The sequence below is a fragment of the Lactuca serriola genome, chromosome 9, assembly GCF_051521515.1.
Source record: "Lactuca serriola cultivar US96UC23 chromosome 9, Lser_US96UC23_V15, whole genome shotgun sequence".
NCBI classification, from domain to species: Eukaryota; Viridiplantae; Streptophyta; class Magnoliopsida; order Asterales; family Asteraceae; genus Lactuca; species Lactuca serriola.
The window spans coordinates 99,164,889-99,186,021 of record NC_136416.1 but is presented as its reverse complement, the minus strand read 5'-3'; the positions used below and the strand labels follow the sequence as shown (position 1 = coordinate 99,186,021).

The window sequence follows — 21,133 nt, the reverse complement described above, 5'->3', positions numbered from 1 at the left end:
TGGTGGAATGTTGGGCTTTGCTGCCTCCTTCTTCTTCGGACAGTCTTTCAAAATGTGCCCCTCTTCATTACAAACAAAACACATCCTTTTGTTGGACGGACACTCATTAGCAAAATGTCCAAATTTTCCACACTTGTAGCAGGTTACTTCTTCACTACATTTTCCAAAATGCTTTTTCTTGCACTTCTCACACCATTTTGCTTCGCCTCCTTTTCCTCCACCAAACTTTTTCGAATCAGATTTCGAAAATTTGCTATTCTTACCGGAACCAGATGTTCCCTCAAACTTTCTCTTCTCACCAACCTCAACCTTGTTGGTGGTTCTCCCCTTAATCATGTTCTCAACAGACTTGGCAGCCCAGATAGTTGCCTCTAGAGTATGTGCCTGACGTGAAACGTCCCAAAATTCAAGACTTAAAATATCTTTTAATAAAATATTACTTAAAGTAAAATCGTCGATTCAAAGCATAATCAAAGTAATAGTTTTCAAAACACATGTTCATTATCAGAGTACTACATCCCAGGCTGACTAAAATATGGTGTGTGCCATGCGATCATCCCGAGCTCCATCATCCGCTACCGGAAGTACCTGAAACCAAAACTGAAAACCGTAAGCAAGAAACTGCCCCATCCAACCCAAGAAACCGACCCATACTTAAAACCGACAAACCGCCCCAAGAAACCGCCCCATCCAACTCGAGAAACCGACCCATACTTGATTGTTTTTTAGTTTTAATAGACTATTTCGGGCGTTGGTTGTAACTGGTAATAGACTATTTGTTGTAAGACTCATGTTTTTTGAAATATTTAACTTAAATTTGGTGTTTTTCTAAGTAATTAACTTGTTGCTTCATTTATGGAAAATGGGTTAAAACCCAAAACCCATGGGTTTAAACCAAGAACCTGTGAATATATGGGTTGAACCTAAGAAACCGAAAAACCGCCCAAACCGACCTCAGAACTCGAGAAACCGAACCGACCAGAAACCGATCCTATTGGGTTCTGAAAACCAGAAACCGACCATTTATGGGTTGGGTTGGGTTTGGGTTCAAAACCGACCCAAACCGACCCATGCACAACCCTAATAATCAGAGTAAAAGAAGAATTCAATAGGTGTGGAAGGATCGGGCAGTGATGAGGCAGAGAAGAATAAATAGTAGTCCGTAGATTGGTGGATGATAGAATGGAAAGCGGTGGGGAATATCGAAAAAAGTGTTTATGGACGGTGAAAGAAGCAGGAAAACGGAAGAGGTGGAGATACATGTAATCCACTATCAGGGGCAGAGATGAAAACACACGTAATCTACTATATAAAAAATTTTTAGTGAATAAATGAATGTAGAAACTACAAAAAAAAAACAGAAAAAAAAAACCAATGAAATCAAAGAAAACTGTTGCCTAAGGGGGTTGAAATTAATATGTATATATATAATAACTAATATAAATAAAACCACACAATTTATAATCAAATGACAAAATTACAAAAATGGTCCCTGTGGTTTGCCAAAAGTCACAAAGTCAGTCCCTGCTAATTTTTTTTTGATGTAAATGATCATTGTGGTTTGTAAAACTTGCAAAGATGACCCTTTTTACTAACACCGTTAGTGTTCAGCCGTTAGGGACTGAATCTGAAAGGGCATTTTCGTCTTTTCAAGTATAAAGGGACTGAATTCGTGACATTTAGAAAACCACAGGGACCATTTTTGAAGTTTGTTTCTAAAAGAAGTTGGGTAGAATTGAACTCTCAACCTCCCCTTTGCATTCCAAAGCATTAACCACTAGAGCTAAATGCTCACATGGTTATATACTCCTAAAACCGGTATATATTATAACGAAAACGTTAACACATAAATAAAAAATAAATAAATAAACATTTTTTTTACATAATTTTTTTCAAATAAAATAAAATTGTATTTTAGGCGTATTATAAAAAAAATAGTTTCTTACAAACAATTTGTATGTATTTTTATGTATTTATTTTACGTAAAAAATATTTTTTTATGTATTTAAAAAATACGTTTTCGTATAAAACATATGTTTTCGTACACGGTTTTTTTTTATGTCAAGAGTAGTATTGATTATCGTTATTTCATAAAGATATGTTACTATTTCTTTTCATCTTCATTTTAACCATACGATTTAGAACTTGCGATTAAGATGAAATACGTATTTTAAATAAGATATATAATCGAATAGGCTTTTTTATGTTTTTTTAAATAAATATAACCGAAGAATGGTTTTCAGAAAACCGATTGGACCAATTCGGTTATATATCTTATTTAAAATACGTATTTCATCTTTTTTAAATACATATAATCGAAAATCGGTTTTCTGAAAACCGTTTTTGGGTTATATGTATTTAAAAAAATATAAAAAAAACTATTCGGTTATATATCTTATTTAAAATACGCATTTCATCTTAATCGCAAGTTCTAAATCGTATGGTTAAAATGAAGATGAAAAGAAATAGTGACATATCTTTATGAAATAACGATAATCAATACTACTCTTGACATTAAAAATAAAAAAAAAATAAAAAAAAAAACTATGTACGAAAACATATGTTTTATACGAAAACGTATTTTTTAAATACATAAAAAAAATATTTTTTACGTAAAATAAATACATAAAAATACATACAAATTGTTTGTAAGAAACTATTTTTTTTATAATACACCTAAAATACAATTTTATTTTATTTGAAAAAAATTATGTAAAAAAAATGTTTTTTTTTTATTTATTTTTTATTTATGTATTAACATTTTCGTTATAATAGATACCCGTTTTAGGAGTATATAACCATGTGAGCATTTAGCTCTAGTGGTTAATGCTTTGGAATGCACAGGGGTGGTCGAGAGTTCGATTCTTCCCAACTTCTTTTAGCCAATTAATTTATTTTTCCAAACAAACTTCAAAAATGGTCCCCGTGGTTTTCTAAATGTCACGAATTCAGCCCCTTTATATTTGAAAAGACGAAAATGCCCTTTCAGATTCAGTCCCTAACGGCTGAACACTAACGGTGTTAATAAAAATGGCCATCTTTGCAAGTTTTACAAACCACAAGGATCATTTACATCAAAAAAATTAACAGGGACTGACTTTGTGACTTTTGACAAACCATAGGGACCATTTTTATAATTTTGTCTAATCAAATTAAAATAAAAAAAAAAAAATTCCCCACTGTTTCACTATCGAGTCACGGTTATATGGAAATCCAGCAATTGTAGATAGCCAAATAATCCGCCCAATATAATTTATCCTAGTCCAATTCAAGTAAGCCTAACACAAAAAATATTAAGCCCAAAAATACTTGTGCCTTATTTGTGTGTCTATTTCCTTTTCGTGTGTTGCAGTTAGAGGTGGCAAAAATTGACAAGACATGAAACCCGACATGAAATAAACGGGTTTGGGTAAGATATTTCAACCCGTTTAAATAAACGGGTTGACACGACACGACACAAAAATTAAACGGGTAAGGTTAGGGTTGAGAATTTCAACTCAAATATGACTCGAACATGACTCGTTTATTCATATGCAAGTATTTGAATTATTTAAATAAACTAGAGAGATACAAAATCAAAACCATAAGTAAAAGAAAGTCTTCGAATTGAATTGTTTTGCAATGTTGAAATAACTTACCCATCTAGATCAAGACTTCATTTCAATTTTTCCATTCTCTCCCAAACTACCCAGTCTCTTTCACCACTCTCGCATCCTCATGATCTTTGTCATCCGCCTCCTAAACTCTCACTCTTTTTAATTTTGTCATCTGAACTTGCTATGACTTCATCTATTCTGCCTCCAAACTATTAACTTTTCATTTCTGCCTACCTAACTCCTACTCTTTCAACATGCTCAATCTTTTAACCTCACATGACACGACATATTTTGAGGTATAGCCCTAACCCGAAACCCAACACGAACTCGACACGAAAATAAACGGGTTGACACGACACGACACGTTAATTAAATGGGTCGGGTTAGGGTCAAGCACTTTCAACCCGTTTAGTGTTTCGACACGACACGAACCCGACACGACACGATTGCCACCTCTAGTTGTAGCCACAAAAGTTGCTCTCTTTTTTTCCTTGGATCGAGGTCACTCACAGAGATAATCCGGTGAGTGGTGGTTCTCGATAGTTAAGAGTGGTTGCTAGGTGCGATGGTTGCTACTGGTGGAAGTAAGGGGTGTCACGGTGGTGTAGGTTTGCTGTAGAGGTGATGCTCTGTAAAGCAGCGATGGCGGTGGTAGTGCTGACGGAGGTGACATGTAAGGGGTGGTGGTGTTTGACTGGAGGTTGAAGACGAAGTTGTGGGTGACAATGTTCGGTGGTTATCGGCTGAAATAGGTGGTGTTCACGCCAGCGGTGGTTGCTTTCGTAGAAGGTAGGTAGTGCGACAGACATAGGAGGTTAAAGTGGGTGTCTCTCGTGATCTCAGACGCGATAAACTCGCGTAGCCCGTCATCAACCTGCTCGGTTCCCGAACCCGAGCCTGATCCTGATCCTAATTCGGAACCTCCTGCTCCAAGTCGTGTGGTCACCATGCTGAAAATACACGCATAAAAGTCAGGATCATACATATACTCGAGAGATCTAACACACTCTCCAAGGTTCCCGGTTTCATCTAGGCCCTCCTTGATTCGAGTAAGGGTCCTTTGCTTTCAGTAGTACGGGCCCATACTACCTTCCACATCTACCCGTGCTTTCGTCAAGGATTGCTTCGACTTCACCAAGTCCCTTTACCGATACCCTTTCCACTAACCTCATCCTAGGCTTCCCTAGGGCACTCTCCGACCTACCCTCCGCCACCAGCTGCACCAGGAGCCCCTACCATTTCCCCCTAACTAACTTGCAGGTACTGTTACATATCTGCTCCTTCGTTAGTTGGAAATAGCCAGAACCCCCATAGCACAAAGCAAGCAGCATTCGTGCATCGAGTAACCAAATCAGGCATAACCTATACAGGCCATCCAACTGCTGACTAAACAGTCCTAGCATACAACTCATACAATAGGCATATAAGGCATCCTCCTAGATCCTTAGCCCTAACTAGCATGCAATTATCAGAATCATATATTAGACACACAAGGCATCTTCCTAGATCCTTAGTCCTATTCTAGCATGCAATTCTGGATCAAAGCCATATAGCATAACATAACATGTATGGGTATCTTGGGGAAAACTTACTTGAGCCTGGTCGGTCGCATGCATCACATACCTTGTCTTTCTTAAAATCCTTCCATTTAGATCTTTAGAAAAACATTTTATTGTAAAAATCTTTTAGCCCCTTAGTTTGAGTCCAGACACCCCCCGAGGGCGTGTCCGAATCCCTCAAACAAGGGCTCTGATACCAATTTGTAACGTCCCAAAATTTAAGTCCAAAAATTTCATTTTTAATTAAGTTGTTCATAAAACATTCACTAGAAATTATTGAATCAACACGTCATCTCATAAAATCAAGTATCATGTTTCAAACCCACAATATAAGCAAATAACATATCAGAGTACAATCCCAGAAAACACCGTGCGGAAAAATCAAATGTGTGTGTGATGCCATGCTACACCGCCGACTCCTTCCCCTTATATGAAGAGGTACCTGAAACCATAAGCACAAAGCTTAGTGAGTTCCCCATCATACCACATACCATACAATAACATCGGTATCTTTCAACCGGTAATCGTCATCGGTATCTTTCAACCGGTAACTGGGGACTATTCCACCCCCTACCACTAGCATACAATAGAAAGATATAAGCACACAGTCAGTCATATCCAGGTACTGACCTACCCCCTGGTCCTAAGGACCTCTATCAAGGAAACTATCCCTATCATGTAACATATCATACATATAAAACTCATAACCAAACGCATACCAGACCAAGATAAATTATCACAAAGACAATTATCTTCTAAATACTCCTCAATGGTGGGCCGGCATTGTGGCCTTAGACCCACCCCTACTGGAAGGTAACTCACCTCATACAAGTAGCTGTTGATAATCAGTGCGGGAAACCTTCGTCTGCTGCTGCTCTGGAAATCCTCCGGCTACAAACCCCACAAACACTCAGTTAGAAACGGATCTCTATACTTAGGGTAAAATGACCATTTTACCCTCAACCAAGTCAAGTAAGAGTCAAAGTCAACTTCCAGTTGACCCGACTCGTCGAGTTGGGCCATCAACTCGTCGAGTCCCTCACTCTCTACTCGTCCACATCCGCGACTCTACTCGTCGAGTTGGGTCGACAACTCGACGAGTTCTTCTCCCATTCGAAAGCCATAAGGAAACTCATCCGACTCGCCGAGTTTGAAGAACAACTCGCCGAGTCCCACGAATAGATCTCCTACTCACTTCCAAATTCTCACCAGGGCATTCTTTATGAGAATTTGAGTTTCCGGGACTATTGCTACACGTTAAGTTGCTAATTCCACGAGTAGTGACGAAGGGTTGGACCTTCTACACTTAAACCCCTCTCAACTCAGTAACTGTTCATATGACTCGCCGAGTTTGAAGAACAACTCTTCGAGTTCCAGGCAATCTTCATAAGACTCGCCGAGTGGTTCATCTAACTCGTCGAGTCTAAGACCATCTTCATAGAACTCGCCGAGTTCCACTTTAGGACTCGCCGAGTCCCTTCGACCCACTTCCCATACATACCAAATCTGAGACATGCAACGCTTCTAAACCATAGATCTGTGTTCCTAGGGCATGCTCATCACGTAAAGTTGCAAACTTTACATGCATGCATGGCCCTATAAGCTCAAAAAGGCAAATCCAAGCTCTTTATGAGGTCAAACACTTAGTAGGGACCTCAATCACTTCAACCACAGAAACTTTACACTTCTATGATGTCCATAAGGCCCATATCTGAAGTCCTTTCAAAACATAGAGCATAAACACATAGAGTTTGAGGTTTTAGGGCTTAAAACCCACAAATTAGGGACAAAAGGGGATCTAATGAACTGAGATCAAGGTAGGAACTTTTCTACCTGAATGGAAGCCTTTCACAGAGTAAATTTCAGATCTACTTCCCCTCCTTGCACCCTTCAACCTTCTCCTTCTTCTTCTAAGCTCCAAACTTCCTTCACAAAGCCAAAATCACTCACAAGAACAATATGGGGGCTAGGGTTTCGTTCTACAGCTCTTCTGGAAGTGTTAGGGGCAAGGGAGGCCGAGTTAGAATGTTTAAATAGGGTGCACACTCCTGGATTAGGGTTTTTGTTCGATTAGCAAAAAACTCGCCGAGTCCGGGACCCGACTCGGCGAGTCCACAACTTAAACCCCGTGCCCCTTCCCGCTTCTACACACTATGACACTATCATTATTTGTATTATTTGTATGGTCGAGGCAGGTTCGGAACAAGGACGATATAAAGAGGGGGTAGAGAAAAAAATTCAAATGTGATAAACTATACATACAATAATTTTTTCTTATAAAATTAATAGTTGAATAATAAAAATTTGTACCATAAAATAGTTATTATTTGTTTGTTTCAAAACTTTTTTTCTATTAAGAAAAAAATACATTGAAAACTTGCATATATATATATATATATATATATATATATATATATATATATATATATATATATATACTACCTCTGTCCCAAATTGATAGTCCATTTTTTATTTTTAAAGTCTTTTTTCTTCAACTTTAACCTTAAATATTTTTGTTTTTGATAGATAATACTTATTGCAAAATATATGAATATATTGTATTTTAAATGTTTTTTGAGTGTTATAAGTTTTATCAAGTAATATATAATACAAATAAAAATATTTAAGGTCAAAATTAAAGAGAAAATACTTCAAAAGTCAAAATTGGACTATCAATTTGGGACGGAGGGAGTATATATATATATATATATATATATATATATATATATATATATATATATATATATATATATATATATATATATATATATATATATATATATATATAACTCCATGAATTTAACAATCCTTAAATAAAAAGACAAACAATGACATAAACAATTTTTAAATAACAAACAAAACACAAACGTGTTAAAATATGGACATTCCTAGAAGGAAGCTCCAAAAAATAATTTATTAAACACTTTAGAAAACACAACACATAAAATCATCAACAAAAAGTAATAAATATAAACAATATGTATATGAATGTGAGTCTTAAAAGCAAAAGCCAAAGCAAATGAAACTAATCACCAAATCAAGAGAGAACGTTGCAGCGGTGTCCTAGGTGATGGTGGTTGATGAGCATGGCGACGGTGATTGTGGAAGATGAATAGACAATGCTTCTTTAATTTCCTTGTATCTCACTAATTTGATATTTTAATGCTTTCTTTTTTTATCTTCTTCAACCACTTTTTTACCATTATACATCCTATTTCATTGTTTTGATTGTAAACGATGGTTATAGGATAATAATGTAGTTTACTTGTTTAATTTTTCTTAATTTTATGAGGGCCAGTATATATTTTATTTATAAAGTATATTATTCCAAACAATAGTTTGTTAGCGGATGATTTGCGTTCCATTTTAACTCTTGTCACCTTACTTTCAAAATCATTAGAGGGGCTGACTTTGATTTCATTCTTGAAAACAAGCTAATTCATTAATTTTTTTGGTATTAGTAGTCTAAAAAACATGGGGGGTCATGGCCCCTTCCCAGCAACTAAAGGCATGGTGGTGGTGGCCACCATGGTAAAGTTGAGGCAGGTGTGGTGCTCTATGGTGAACATTGTTTCCACCCCCAATAGATACCTACTTTCCATGGTGGAAACCTAACACACCCTTTTAAAAGTTCTGAACAAATAAATATATGAAGGTTTATTAATAATTGTGTATTTTAATTAAATTACTACACTAACATTACTTATTTTGTTTTGAACTTGATTATAAATTCTACAAAATTAGTTTCGTTGCAATTTACAGAATACTCCCCACCTAGGTCGAGAACATGCTACTCCCCACTCCACCAGCATCAACATTGGCACCGAGTTGAAAGTTGTAATAAACTATAATAAACAAAATCATTCTCTCATTCAAAATCGTGGTAACCAAAACACATGAAAGATTCAAAATCCCTTTTTAGTTAATGTATGGTGGTTTTAGGCATTCAAAATCTTTGGTTCCACTGTTATCTGAAAACGATACATTGGTTCCACTGTTATCTGAAAACGATCAATAATATGTTTGTTCAAGGAAAGACACTAAATAATCCTTCTTTAATTTGCAAAAAGAAACTGACACCACACTTGTCATACCTCAGAAGAGTCGACTTTGTTGAGTGATTTTTGTTGTTCCTTTGACATCTCATTTGATGCACCAAAGGGCCCTTCGGAACCAAAGAGACTAATAATGGCATGTCTTACAGCAACACCATTAAGTTGCTGTGACACTGGTACAACGCCACTATGGTCATAAATAAACCTACAAATCATTTTAATCTGAATATCCTGATATGTAGAAACTTTGGTTTCCATGTCCTCCTGATGGAAAATAATATGACATTAGTTCATTTGCATAGATAGAATTTGAGGATTTTTTTTATCTAATGCATGCCAAAATAAAGTCTTAAATATAGAAAATGAGGATTTTCCCATCAAGTACCAACTTTTTACCTCATGTACAATGATGTGTCCGTTTTCTATCACAATTATTAGCTATCATTTTGTCATAAAACGTCTGATTTTATTAGGGAATGACACTACTTTGATATGTATTTGAATATTTGTGTAGGTGGGTTTATCTTTTTATTATAACCCATCAGATGCAAATTTTGTGCAAAATGATATTCTTTCTCATCCTTTTGCACACCATTCTCATCTAATAATCCAACCAACATTCATATCATACACACACAAACTCACAACATAATGCCACTATTATTCACCATTCATATATTATGGTTGCATCCAATTAGTGCAGCACCTCAATGCCCTAGTGCAAGTCTCAACTCAACATTCGTATGACCTTTTGTACCCCAGAAGGAGTCCTCCTGATGGAAAATAATACGATGTTACTTCATGTGCATAGATTTATGTACCTTTCTAAACATCTCATCAAAACTAAATGGTCCTCCATAACTTGAAAGACTAATAGTAGCTGCCTTAGCTGCTAAAGGATTAAACTGGTGGGACATTGATTCCACTTTCAACGTTTGGGGAAACTGCAATGATCCCTCAGAAAGTGGGACAACATCATTTTGTCCATGGAATCGCCTAAAAGCCATATCAAAATTCGGCCCATCCTCGAATATAGGACCTTTTGTTCCCCGGGCCTGATGAAAAACAATGAGGGCATTAGTTCAAGGAAAGATAAGGAAATAATAGTTTTTATTTTTAAAATTTTGATTTGAAATGAGAAGCAATGGGAAAGCCATGGATGATGAAAAGGAGAAGTTAGTTGGCTCATTAATGTTGCGCAAAAATGGTTCATCATCATTGACCTTTTTGGTAAAATGCAATGGAGGGACAGAACCAATCGCGTCAAGGAAAACCCTAAGAGCCTCGGCATCTTCCTTTAAAACAGGACGACCTTCTGTTACCTGATGGAAAATGATGATGGCATTATTTTAAGGAAAGACACTAAATAAAGATTCTTTTATTTTCAGTGTACTTGTTTAAGGTAATAACAGGAATAAGAAAACTTACGCGAAATGGTAAAGTCATGGTCCTCATGGATGATGATGATAAGTAGGTGTTTGTCTGTTGCTGCGAAGGTTCAGATCCACAACACATGTTCCTAGAAAAAAAAAATCAATTTATTGACCCTGAAAAAAAAACACATGATTCTCGGAAGGAAACTAAAATTCCACTAATACATGGATCTAGGTCATTAATTTTAGCATAAACACCCGTGGAATCAAACTTACTTTCCAATTTCATCAAAATCATCCAGCCATATATAAAATATACACAGAGTTGAGAAATTAAATCAAAAGCTCTTAAGAGAGTAAACCCTCAGAACTTTCCAAAGTCGGACACCAGACCGATCTGATTAACCTAATTTTCGATTTCGTCAAAATCTCGTCAACAATTACATATAGTCGGCCCAATCAGACCAAATCAAATCATACCTTCGAAGATGCAGATGCTGAAGAACTGCGAGCAGATGAATGAAGGTAAACCAGACGAAATAAGGAGTATTTGGGGTTGGTGTTCGAAACGGTTTTTCTATCCACTCATATATATAAAATTTAAAATAAAAACCAAATGCCGTGTGAAAACCAAAATGCCTGGTGAACAGTTCCGGTATCAGGTATTCTGTTGGTAATTGAAGTTTCCACCTGATTTCCTCTTCTTTCAATTTCCCTCTCATTTCTTCTTCTTATCATCGCTGTTATTTCTTCTTCTTAACCGGGGATACTCCGAAGTCCGAATCTCCAAAATTACATCACCGATTAATCTGCTTTTCTAAATTGCAATCTTCCCTAACCCGCCAACTCGGATTGGCCAAATATGTTATGGGAATGCTCAAAACTCGTTTTTCTGATACTCCGACCACCCCCAAGATACACACGCCTGCAACTTAAAAAAAAAAAAAATAAATAAATAATAAAACGAAGATGTCTGAGAGCCGTGAGATGCAACTTATAATTCTTTTAGCATAATTAATCAGTCTCATTAATTAATTATAACTATTTATTATCATTTTAATAAATAATAAATTAACTCATTAATTTCTAGTTATTTATTGATATTTCAATAAATAATAAATTAATTTCTCTCACTTAATATTTGTGCTACTGGTGTAACTCATACAAGCCCATAACTATTATCTTACTAAACATGTTGCCACAGTCGAAATATCTTCAACAATAGTATACCATCTTTCCAACATGAAGATATGGTTATGTGGTGTCATGAGTGTTTGTGGGTGCTAAGCTCAAACGCCATGAAAAAAGAGAAAGATATTGTCCTAATCGGCTTCTCGGATGTGAGGTTTACAAAAATGCAATGAAAAACGGTTTACAAAAATGCAATGAAAAACCAAAATTGCTTTCGTGAGTACATAGTTTTGTGAAGAAAGCCAAACACTACTTGTTTTGTGATGTTCTCCATCAAAGAGCGAATTCATTTTACTACCTATGATTTGGTTTGGGAGAGCTGAATGACTATCAACATTCCTGAGAGGTATATGTTTTTATTGACTTTTGAGTTAAGTTGGAGGGTTATGTCACAATTTGCTAGTTTTAATTGTAGATGGGCGTAGCTAATATAGAGCTAATATAGGGTAAGAGTGGGTCTTAGCCCACCCACAAAAAATTAAGGTCAGTACAATATATTTTTTTTGTTAAATAAAAGAAATTAGGGTTAAAGAGTTTTCACTATAAGAATAATAGGCAATAGCAACGATACCTTTAGCAGTGACGGACACTTTTAGCGGCGATATCAAACAAACGCGTTTTTTGTCGCCGCTAAAAGCTTATGTTGGCGATCCGTGTCATTTCAACCTTAACCGTCGATTCAGGCGATGATCCAACGACTTGGAGGACGTAGAAAACTCCGTGTTATTTTCCCTCCGGTGTGTCGCCGCTAAAGGCTACCCGTCGCCGCTATTGTCTGTTCTGGCGATCCGCGTCATTTCAACCCCAACCGTCGATTTAAGCGATGATCCAATGATATAGAAACCCCCGGATTGTTTTCCCTCCGATGTGTCGCCGCTAAAGGCTGCCCTTCGCCGCTAATGGTGTCGCCGCTAAAGAGCATCGACAATAAAATCTGCTTCGTCTTCACTTTCTTCCCTGATCTACTTCTGTGTTTTCCCTTCTTCTCTCTTCACTCTGCTCGCCACCTTCGACCCCATCGAAATTTCACCGAAATCTTCGATATTTCACCTCTCTTCCTCTCAATTTCCCCCCTTTTTCTTTTCCTTTTCTCTTCTCCCTACTAAATTTGTGTTGGTTGTCGGAATTTTGAGACCCCCCATCATTCTCGCTGGAATATACCGCTACCACCACTATTCATGACGAAATTTGGATAATTTTAATATTTTAGATGTGTATTTGTATTTGTATTTTGTGTTTGTAGATGTGGATATGTATTTGTATTTGTATTTGCATTTGTATGTATATGTGTATCTTGAGTGTATTTTATTTATGTATATGTGTTTTTGTATGCTCATTTATATGTATATGTATGTAAATTCTATATGTGTATGTGTTTTTGTATGTATATGTGTATTTTGTATGTTTATTATGTATGTATGTGTATTTATATGTATACAAATACATACAAATAGCGGCGACACATTTAGTGGCGACAAATAGTATTAGCAGCGACACGTCTTTAACGGCGACAGAAGACAATAGCGGCGACATTTTCGACCTTTAGCGGTGACACTCGTCGCCGGTAATACTCTAATTTCTCGTAGTGTTTATCACTCGTAAATATTTTCTATATTATTTTGTTTATTTTAAAACAAAATCCTAACTACCCCAATATTGCAAATACCAAGGTTAATCTTGTAGTGGGCGTCATTGTAAGTATTTATTATATATGTCGGATTTCCTTTAGAAAAATGGTTGGCTAAAAAGACACATTATTTTTCCATTTAGACACCATATTTGATTTTTAAGGTTGTTTTATTTGTTAAATTTGCATTGTTTTTCGGAAAAACAATTATAAACAATTTATTATAGGTTGATTTTTAATAAAAATACTAATTCGGAAAAACAATTATAAACAATTTATTATAGGTTAATTTTTAATAAAAATACTGATGTTTAAAGGGGTGTCTTAATATCCTTGTGTGGAGCCTAGAGTACTAGTCTCTACATCATTCATATTGGATTTTAGATAATGATGTTGGAATATTAAATGTTTGAGGCACACATTCCGATAGAAGGCTATCATGATTCATGGGATAATACTTGTCTTTGTATTTGGGCTTGTATAAAAGTGATCTTGCCTTTGTATATGAAACTTGTATAAAAGGTGACGAGGTTATTGTGTTTTTATAAAAAAAGAAAATGTGACTATTAAATTTATGTGGAACGTATAAAATGAATGGCTTGTTTTGTAACTCCATAGGGGTAAGGTCGTAATAAATTGCTGACAGACATTTAGGGTTAGTATTCTATTTCTTTATATAAAACGGAATGACACCTGTTCCTGGGATAAGAGCGCCGCAATGAAGCTGGGAATGGCGCATGGGTGAAAAAGCCTTTTCGGTGGTTTGCTACGGCAAATGTTATCAGGGATGAGATGAGTGGAGCAAGGTGGCTTTGACAGTGGCAAACAATCACAACTCACCTGATGTTTTCATCTGGTGTTACTTGAAGTGGGTTCCGGAAAATAAGGCTGTGATTCGATGGCGATCACTGCAAGACCTGATACATCCCAGTTTGTTTTCACGGCGGATTTGTTGCCGGAGGTGGAAGTTTCCCATATTTTGGGTCGAATTCTGCCCTTGCTCTGTTCTTAGGAGTGTTTGTGGGTGCTACTATCAAAATTCAAACACCCTTTTATCGATGACTGCACGGACACTTCATATTTAGTGTTGCTTCTCCGGTGAAGAGAGTTGAACTCACTTTATATGTTGCGATTTTGGTTCGGAAAATATCGACTTTCATCATTCATGCATGGGAAATTGCGAATTGAAGGTATATGTTTGTGTCCATTATCTTTTTGGTTTTTTGTGAGATGAAGTATCCTACCTGCTGGTTTATAATTCTTTAATCAAACTAAAGAGATATATAATATAATAGCCGAAACTAATTTGGGCTAATATAGTTGGAAACTGATAGTTGACATATCATTGGGCCTTTGTATACATCTTAGTAGTGGGTTATCGATTGATCATTCATGATGAAATTATGATATTAGGCCAATTGATAATTAACCGGATTAAGAGGGGTTCACATTTTTTGGTCTCTTGCCATGTTTTACCTTCGAATGTGATATCATGGTTCCGTATATTAATGTTTGGAGATGTTGTTTCATCTTAAGGAATGTGAAGTGATGGATGAACATACATCCTTTAAAATAATAAAATGTTATTATTACTGTATGTTATAATAGGTTCTTCTTATGTAGTCCATAATATAATAAACTCTATAAAATTCAATAGATTGTCAAATCATCATTCTATATTCCATAAAACTTTATAAAATTTTTTTAAACTTTTTCTTCTCATTAAAGGGTTCAATTATCATTGAACTTTAAAGTTATTAAATTTTAAGATGGTATCTTGATGGAGTTTCATCCACTGAATGATAATTAAACTTGTCATCTTGTTAACATTTCCTATAAAGTCTCAATTGTAGATGTTCTTATGTAATATCAACGAAATGTTTTATATAACAAAGTTATCATCATATAATAACAATAAAGGGATTTTGGCGAAAAGTTTTTTCTTTACAAAAGCGAATTTGATAAAAAATGTTAAAGCTTTATTAAACCCTAACTAAAAACAAATAAAATTTACAATAATTCTTACCCCAACGTTCTGTCTTAAGTTTAAAATTGAGAGGAATGAAATAAAATAGAAGGTTTTCCCCTCTTAATCTTCTCATATTAGAGGATAAGTTTTAAGGGGAAAAAATTTCCTTTCCATTCCCCTTTCCTTTTATAAGAAACAAAGTTTTTAATTTTTTCTTTCCTTCCCCTTATTTATAATAATAATAATAATAATAATAATAATAAATAAATAAATAAATCTGCCATTTTTTCCTTTCCCACCTTAAAAAACTCGAGAATAAGTTGCAAAAGGGTGCTGCTATTAAGATACCCTTTAGACACCTTATTAGAATATTTATAAAAAGTCAATTAATAATTAACTACTTATAATCAGCTTTCTCGAAAAACAATACAACTTCAACCAATAAAAATATTTAAAAAATTAATTAGGATATCTATATGGCAAATTGGATGTCTTTTTAGCCAACCCATTGCAAAAAATGAGTAACACTAATTGGTTTATTGTCTTTTTTAAATACCCTCTTCAATTTACTAATTACCAATATAGATTAATTAAATTAAAAAAATAGATATATTTTTCCAATATGTCACATATGTCACTGACATCCCAAATAACATTTAGATTCCCAAATGTTTCACCATATACTTAATTAATAACAAACTAATTAGTTATCCGATAATTATACAATAAATAAACAATCATACATTCTCAATATATCACCATTCATAATTAGATATTTGTATGATTTAACTCCAATGACATGATAATTCACCATTTGAGGACAAAACTCTAATATGCCATTGAACTTTAGGTTTTCGCCACACTCTTCATAGTGAAGATTTTGTCAACCATGTTCTACAGAAAGAATTCATCTCTTCTCTTTCTCTTGATATAAGAAAACATAAAACTACTTTATGATATAGTATAGATATAAACAGAGACAAAAATATTTTGCTACCTTCTAATCACAATATTTTATTTAATCTAATAGAATGTTTGAATATAACTAAGATTCTTGAGTTATACAACATAAACTATCAAATAATTCGTAACATATTTTTTGACTGCTTCATGTATCCAGCTTTTAACAATGTATCACTATGATAGAAGTAACAAATCTTTTACATGATATGTTCAACCAAAGAATATATGTAAGATGGTAAAATATATATCGCAGTCCATTTGCAAATGATGAACAGTTCAGCACAGTTTTCAGGTCTCAACACAAACAAAAAAATTCCAAACCATTTCTACAATTGCAAGTAAAACAATGTTTCTTTTGTATCTCATCAAGCTGATAATAAAAGAAATTGATAAAATGACAACACACTTAAAAACCTCCCTAAACATAACAAAAAAACTAAAAAAGAAACAATTCTAATGCTGTTGCAAACAAATCCTACCAACCAAAAAAAATGATATATCCTTTCACTCTGATGAACTTGGCAATGCAAGTTGTTGTGACACCAGGAATGAAGATTCCAATGGAGAAGAGTCCAATGAGATGAGATAGCTCCATAAAGATATCACCACTTTAATATGGAATGCCATCTCTTCTGCCTGATCAGAACCACCACCACCACCACCAACAGACGCTTCTGTCTCAGGTGAAGGCGGAGGTGTGGCGGCAGTGGGTTCCAGGCGATACTGCTCAGCCATAGATCTAACAATCATACCCAGAATAGAACCACCAAGTGTCAACGACATGGTGGTTTGTGGTTGCATCAAAACCCAGTTACATAGTTTGGCCAAAAAATGAAAATTTTTGAAACCATGCAACATCCCCAATGGGATTTTAGCAGCCATTGCCATTGCCCCAGCCAATAATATCTGTTTGAGCAAAGGTTGAGGTGTAAGGTTGTTTGCAGAGGTGGTTTGTGTTAGGGTTTCAGGTGATGTATGTTTACATGACACACACAATGAAATTTTTTGTGAAGAAACATAAAATACAACGCGATATCTCCATAAAGTTATTGACACTTCAATATGGAATGGTGAAACTTCTGCCCCATTAGACCTAGCAACAACCAAGTCTTGTGTCACAGTTGGAGGTGTAGCAGCAATAGGAATGACTCTGAGGCGATACTGTTGAGCTAGAGATCCAATAACTTGGCCCAATAAGACAGAGGCGCCAAGTGTAAACATGATGATGGGTTTTGGAATGAAATCGGAGGCACAAAACATGGGAATCAAAAAAGGAATAGTTGCAAGGGTGGCTATGAACCAAGAAGGTGAGAATGTGGGTGTGTGTTGTCGCCACATTCCTAATGGGACGTTAGTCGCCATGCCAATTGCTGACATCACCATCATGCGTGGGAGCATTGATTGAGGCAAAAAGTTGTTTGCTAAGGCGGTTGTTGCCCCCCATATTGCTGGCATGCATTTGTTTTTATTGTTGGATGGCTTGGCCACAATTGGTATAGTGTTGCTACATGACCTTGTAAGCGCACCATTTGAATGCCACATGTCTCCATACTGTGAAAATTAATTATACGAGTTAATAATAATGAGGACAAATTTGGAAAAAGATAAAAGCTTTGTTTGATTGACTTACGTGCCATGGGGTATACATGGATGATGAAAATTGTGAGTCGGTTGGTGCTATATCGAAGGGATCTTCAAAATATGAACCAAGGTATGAGCTTGTAGAAGGAAAATTCCCACCCATATTCAAGTCTCCATTCTGTCAAATCATTAATAAAAATTTGGATAAGTGATAGGAGTATTTAAATAGATATGTTTTGTATAAATTCCATTCTAGGACATTGTTTCAAAATGAAATTGAGAAAATGGAAAAAACGGAGCAACCATAACATACCTTAGAACAGTCTTTCTTGTTAGATTTTTTAGGCTTGTTGAAGCCCATCTCTTTAAATGCACCAAAACCAGAGTCGAACCATGAGAAATTATTATTAAGTTGATGAGACACTGGTTCATTGGAAAAGCTAAAGGCTTTATCAATACGGGGACTGGTTACAATAGCACGGCCTTTTGTTCCCCAGTCCTGATGGAAAATAATATGATGTTACTTCATGGTCTCAATAGAAAAAGGAGACTTTTCCATAAAGTGTCAAAACAATTGACAGTATCATTAAATCAAAATGGGAGATACCATAACATACCTCAGAAGAGTCTTTCTTGTTAGATTTGTGCTTTTTTTGTTGATTCTTAAACATTTCGCCAAATGCATCAAAACCAAATGACCCTCCGAAACCTGAAAGACTAATTTTAGCTGCCTTTGCTGCTAAAGGATTAAACTGGTGGGACATTGATTCCACTTTCAACTTTTGGGGAAACTGCAATGATCCTTCAGAAAGTGGGACAACGCCATTCAGTCCATGAAAAACAAAATTGGGGTCATCCTCAAATTCAGGATCTTTTATTCCCCAGGCCTGATGAATAACAATTATGGCATTAGTTCGAAGAAAGATAGGAAATAATGTTGTTTTTTTTTTAAATGATGAAAAGGAGAAGGCAGCTGGTTCCTTAATGTTGCTCAAAAATGGGCATAGAGTAAAATCATTTTGTGAAGGTGAAGATTGTGGGCCATGTTAAATTCATCTTGACAGGAGCTACCATAACATACCTGCAAAGAGTCTTCCTTGGAAGATTTGCGCCTTCTTCGGTTATTCTCAATCATCTCCTTCAATGAATCAAGACTATATAACCCTCGAAAATCCGAAAGGTTAACACTGGCTACCTTTGCTGTTATAGGATCAATCGGGTTGGACACTCGTTCAGCCTTCACCTTTTGGGGAAACTGCAATGATCCTTCAGAAAGTGGGACAACACCATTTTGTCCATGGAAAAGCCTAAAAGCTATATCAAAATTGGGGCCATCCTCAAATCTAGGACCTTTTGTTCCCTGTGCCTGATGAAAAACAATGAGGGCATTAGTTCATGGAAAGTTAAGGAAATAATGGTTTTTTTTTTAATGCTGGGCAAAAATGGAATCAAATAAATATCATTCATAGATTAATGCAGGGTCTCAATAGAGAAAGGGGACTTTTCCCATCAAGTGTCAAAACAATTAACAATCTCATTCAGACTATGGGAGCTACCATAACATACCTGAGAAGAGTCTTTATTGGACAATTTTTGTGGCTTCTTGGGAAAAATGGGACTTCCCATCTTTTCAATATATTCCTCAAAATCAGATTGAATAGCCGACCCATGGGCCTCATATGTAGTAGTTTCATGGATCTGATGAAAAACAATTTGATATTAGTTCATATGCATAGAATTTGAGGGTTTTTTTTTTTTTTTTTATTTAAACATTATTTTCAGCAAATAGCACTTAATGGGGAAAAGGAAGAAATGCCTAAATAATGGTTTGTTTTAATTTGGGGTTTAATTACTTACGTGTGATGATGGAATGAGGGTGCGTGATGACTGCAAAAGACTACGCAGCCATGGTGGGTGTATGTCCTCCATGTTGCTAAAGAAAATATCCCTTTACCCTGAAAATATATAATATAATATATACAATATATAAGCGTTATCCAAACTACAACAAATTTCCACATTCATATGCTCTGATAAAAGAAACCCAAGACAACAGGGCTTCAATTCATGAAATTCAAACGAGACAAATAGAAACTCAAATTCAAATCATGGTATATGATAACACAACCAAAATCCTTAGACATCCCCTCAATCATATCAAGCTAATCAACACTACCAAAAAAACTTTGCAAAAGGAAACATAATTCTTACAAATCTAGCATCGGAAATCAAAATAATACCCGATTTCATCAAAACCCCAAAATAATTACACTTAGTTCTCTAAAATCATCCGTCCACATAAAAACACAAACAAAAACCCGATAAATGTTCCCTAATTCTGTCCTATATCTCACTCTAGCTGATTTTTAAGAAATGGAATCAAAGTCTCTCCAAAGAGTGAAGACTCGGAATAAATCGCTATATCACAGGAACCGAAAGACGCGAGACCCTGTTAATGAACGTGGTGCTCAACTTCGTCAAAATCTCAGACATAATTCCATCAAAAACCAAAAAATAAGCTCAATCAAGTAATAATACCATGAACAAATGTTATCATACCTTCGAAAATGCCGAGGCTGAAGGTCGATAGCAGATAACCCAATATGTGATAAGAAACCAGATGAAAGAATAAAACAGGATGGAATGGGAAAATATTGTGGGGAGGGGTTTGGAAGGGTTTTTCTTTTAACAGTGCTTTGTTTGGTGGATGTGTATTAGTTAGGTGGATGTGTATTAGCCTTCTAACTAGGGTTTGCTTGACTGGAAGGATAGTTACTATGGTTATTTTTACTAAACTTGGAAGTTGGAACATATTTTGATCTTCTATCTTAAAATCATTGTTAACTTAGTAAAAAATACATGAATTCGTGAAACTATATTTGTTAGTGCTCTCCATAAAAATAATAATTAAAAAAAAACATATTGTTAATTCGTGAAAATATGTCGTCACAAACTTTTTTGATAATTTGCAAACTTATCAAGTAATTCGTGAACTTGGTAAACTTTAATAAGATTGTGCATGAATCTTCCAACAAAATAGAAAGTGATTCCATAAAACCGATCGGTCCCAATTATATTACTTTTTTTCTAAATTGTTGACTCGTTTACAAAATCAAAGTCTCAAAAGGGTCATTTGGCATTTGTCATTACAAAATCTCGTGAAGCAACATCATCTTCTTTGCTTGGTCACTTGAGTGAGCTCATTAAGTTAAGAAACAA

At 35.3% G+C, this 21,133-nt stretch overlaps 2 protein-coding genes across 13 annotated transcripts; both read right to left on the bottom strand.

Moving 5' to 3' along the window:
* Positions 1-447: 447 nt before the first annotated feature.
* LOC145072316 (uncharacterized) lies at positions 448-11,528 on the bottom strand. Of its 10 annotated transcripts, XM_079018722.1 has the most exons (9): positions 11,064-11,528; positions 10,639-10,729; positions 10,434-10,532; positions 10,032-10,265; positions 9,250-9,474; positions 8,930-9,000; positions 6,989-7,077; positions 5,978-6,046; positions 5,429-5,597 (listed from the first exon to the last, which is right to left on the bottom strand). In XM_079018722.1, the coding sequence occupies exons 1-8, from the start codon at positions 11,303-11,305 to the stop codon at positions 5,979-5,981; spliced, it is 1,119 nt and encodes a 372-aa protein (XP_078874848.1). In that variant the 5' UTR covers positions 11,306-11,528; the 3' UTR covers positions 5,429-5,597; position 5,978. The 10 variants fall into 10 exon arrangements, 8 of the variants coding, with proteins under 8 accessions (XP_078874854.1, XP_078874852.1, XP_078874848.1 ...); XM_079018723.1 differs by lacking the exon at positions 5,978-6,046; XM_079018726.1 differs by lacking the exons at positions 5,429-5,597; positions 5,978-6,046; positions 6,989-7,077 and adding an exon at positions 561-588 and having other exon boundaries at positions 11,064-11,527.
* Positions 11,529-16,566: 5,038 nt separating this feature from the next.
* LOC145072239 (uncharacterized) lies at positions 16,567-20,603 on the bottom strand. 3 transcript variants are annotated; one of them, XM_079018635.1, is made up of 8 exons: positions 20,474-20,603; positions 19,772-19,869; positions 19,481-19,612; positions 18,996-19,280; positions 18,532-18,801; positions 18,228-18,413; positions 17,964-18,092; positions 16,567-17,884 (listed from the first exon to the last, which is right to left on the bottom strand). In XM_079018635.1, exons 2-8 carry the CDS (start codon positions 19,841-19,843, stop codon positions 16,838-16,840), a joined length of 2,121 nt encoding a protein of 706 aa, XP_078874761.1. In that variant the 5' UTR covers positions 19,844-19,869; positions 20,474-20,603; the 3' UTR covers positions 16,567-16,837. The 3 variants fall into 3 exon arrangements, with proteins under 3 accessions (XP_078874761.1, XP_078874760.1, XP_078874762.1); XM_079018634.1 differs by having other exon boundaries at positions 19,772-20,578; XM_079018636.1 differs by having other exon boundaries at positions 18,532-18,693; positions 19,158-19,280; positions 19,772-20,577.
* Between the last annotated feature and the right edge of the window lie 530 nt (positions 20,604-21,133).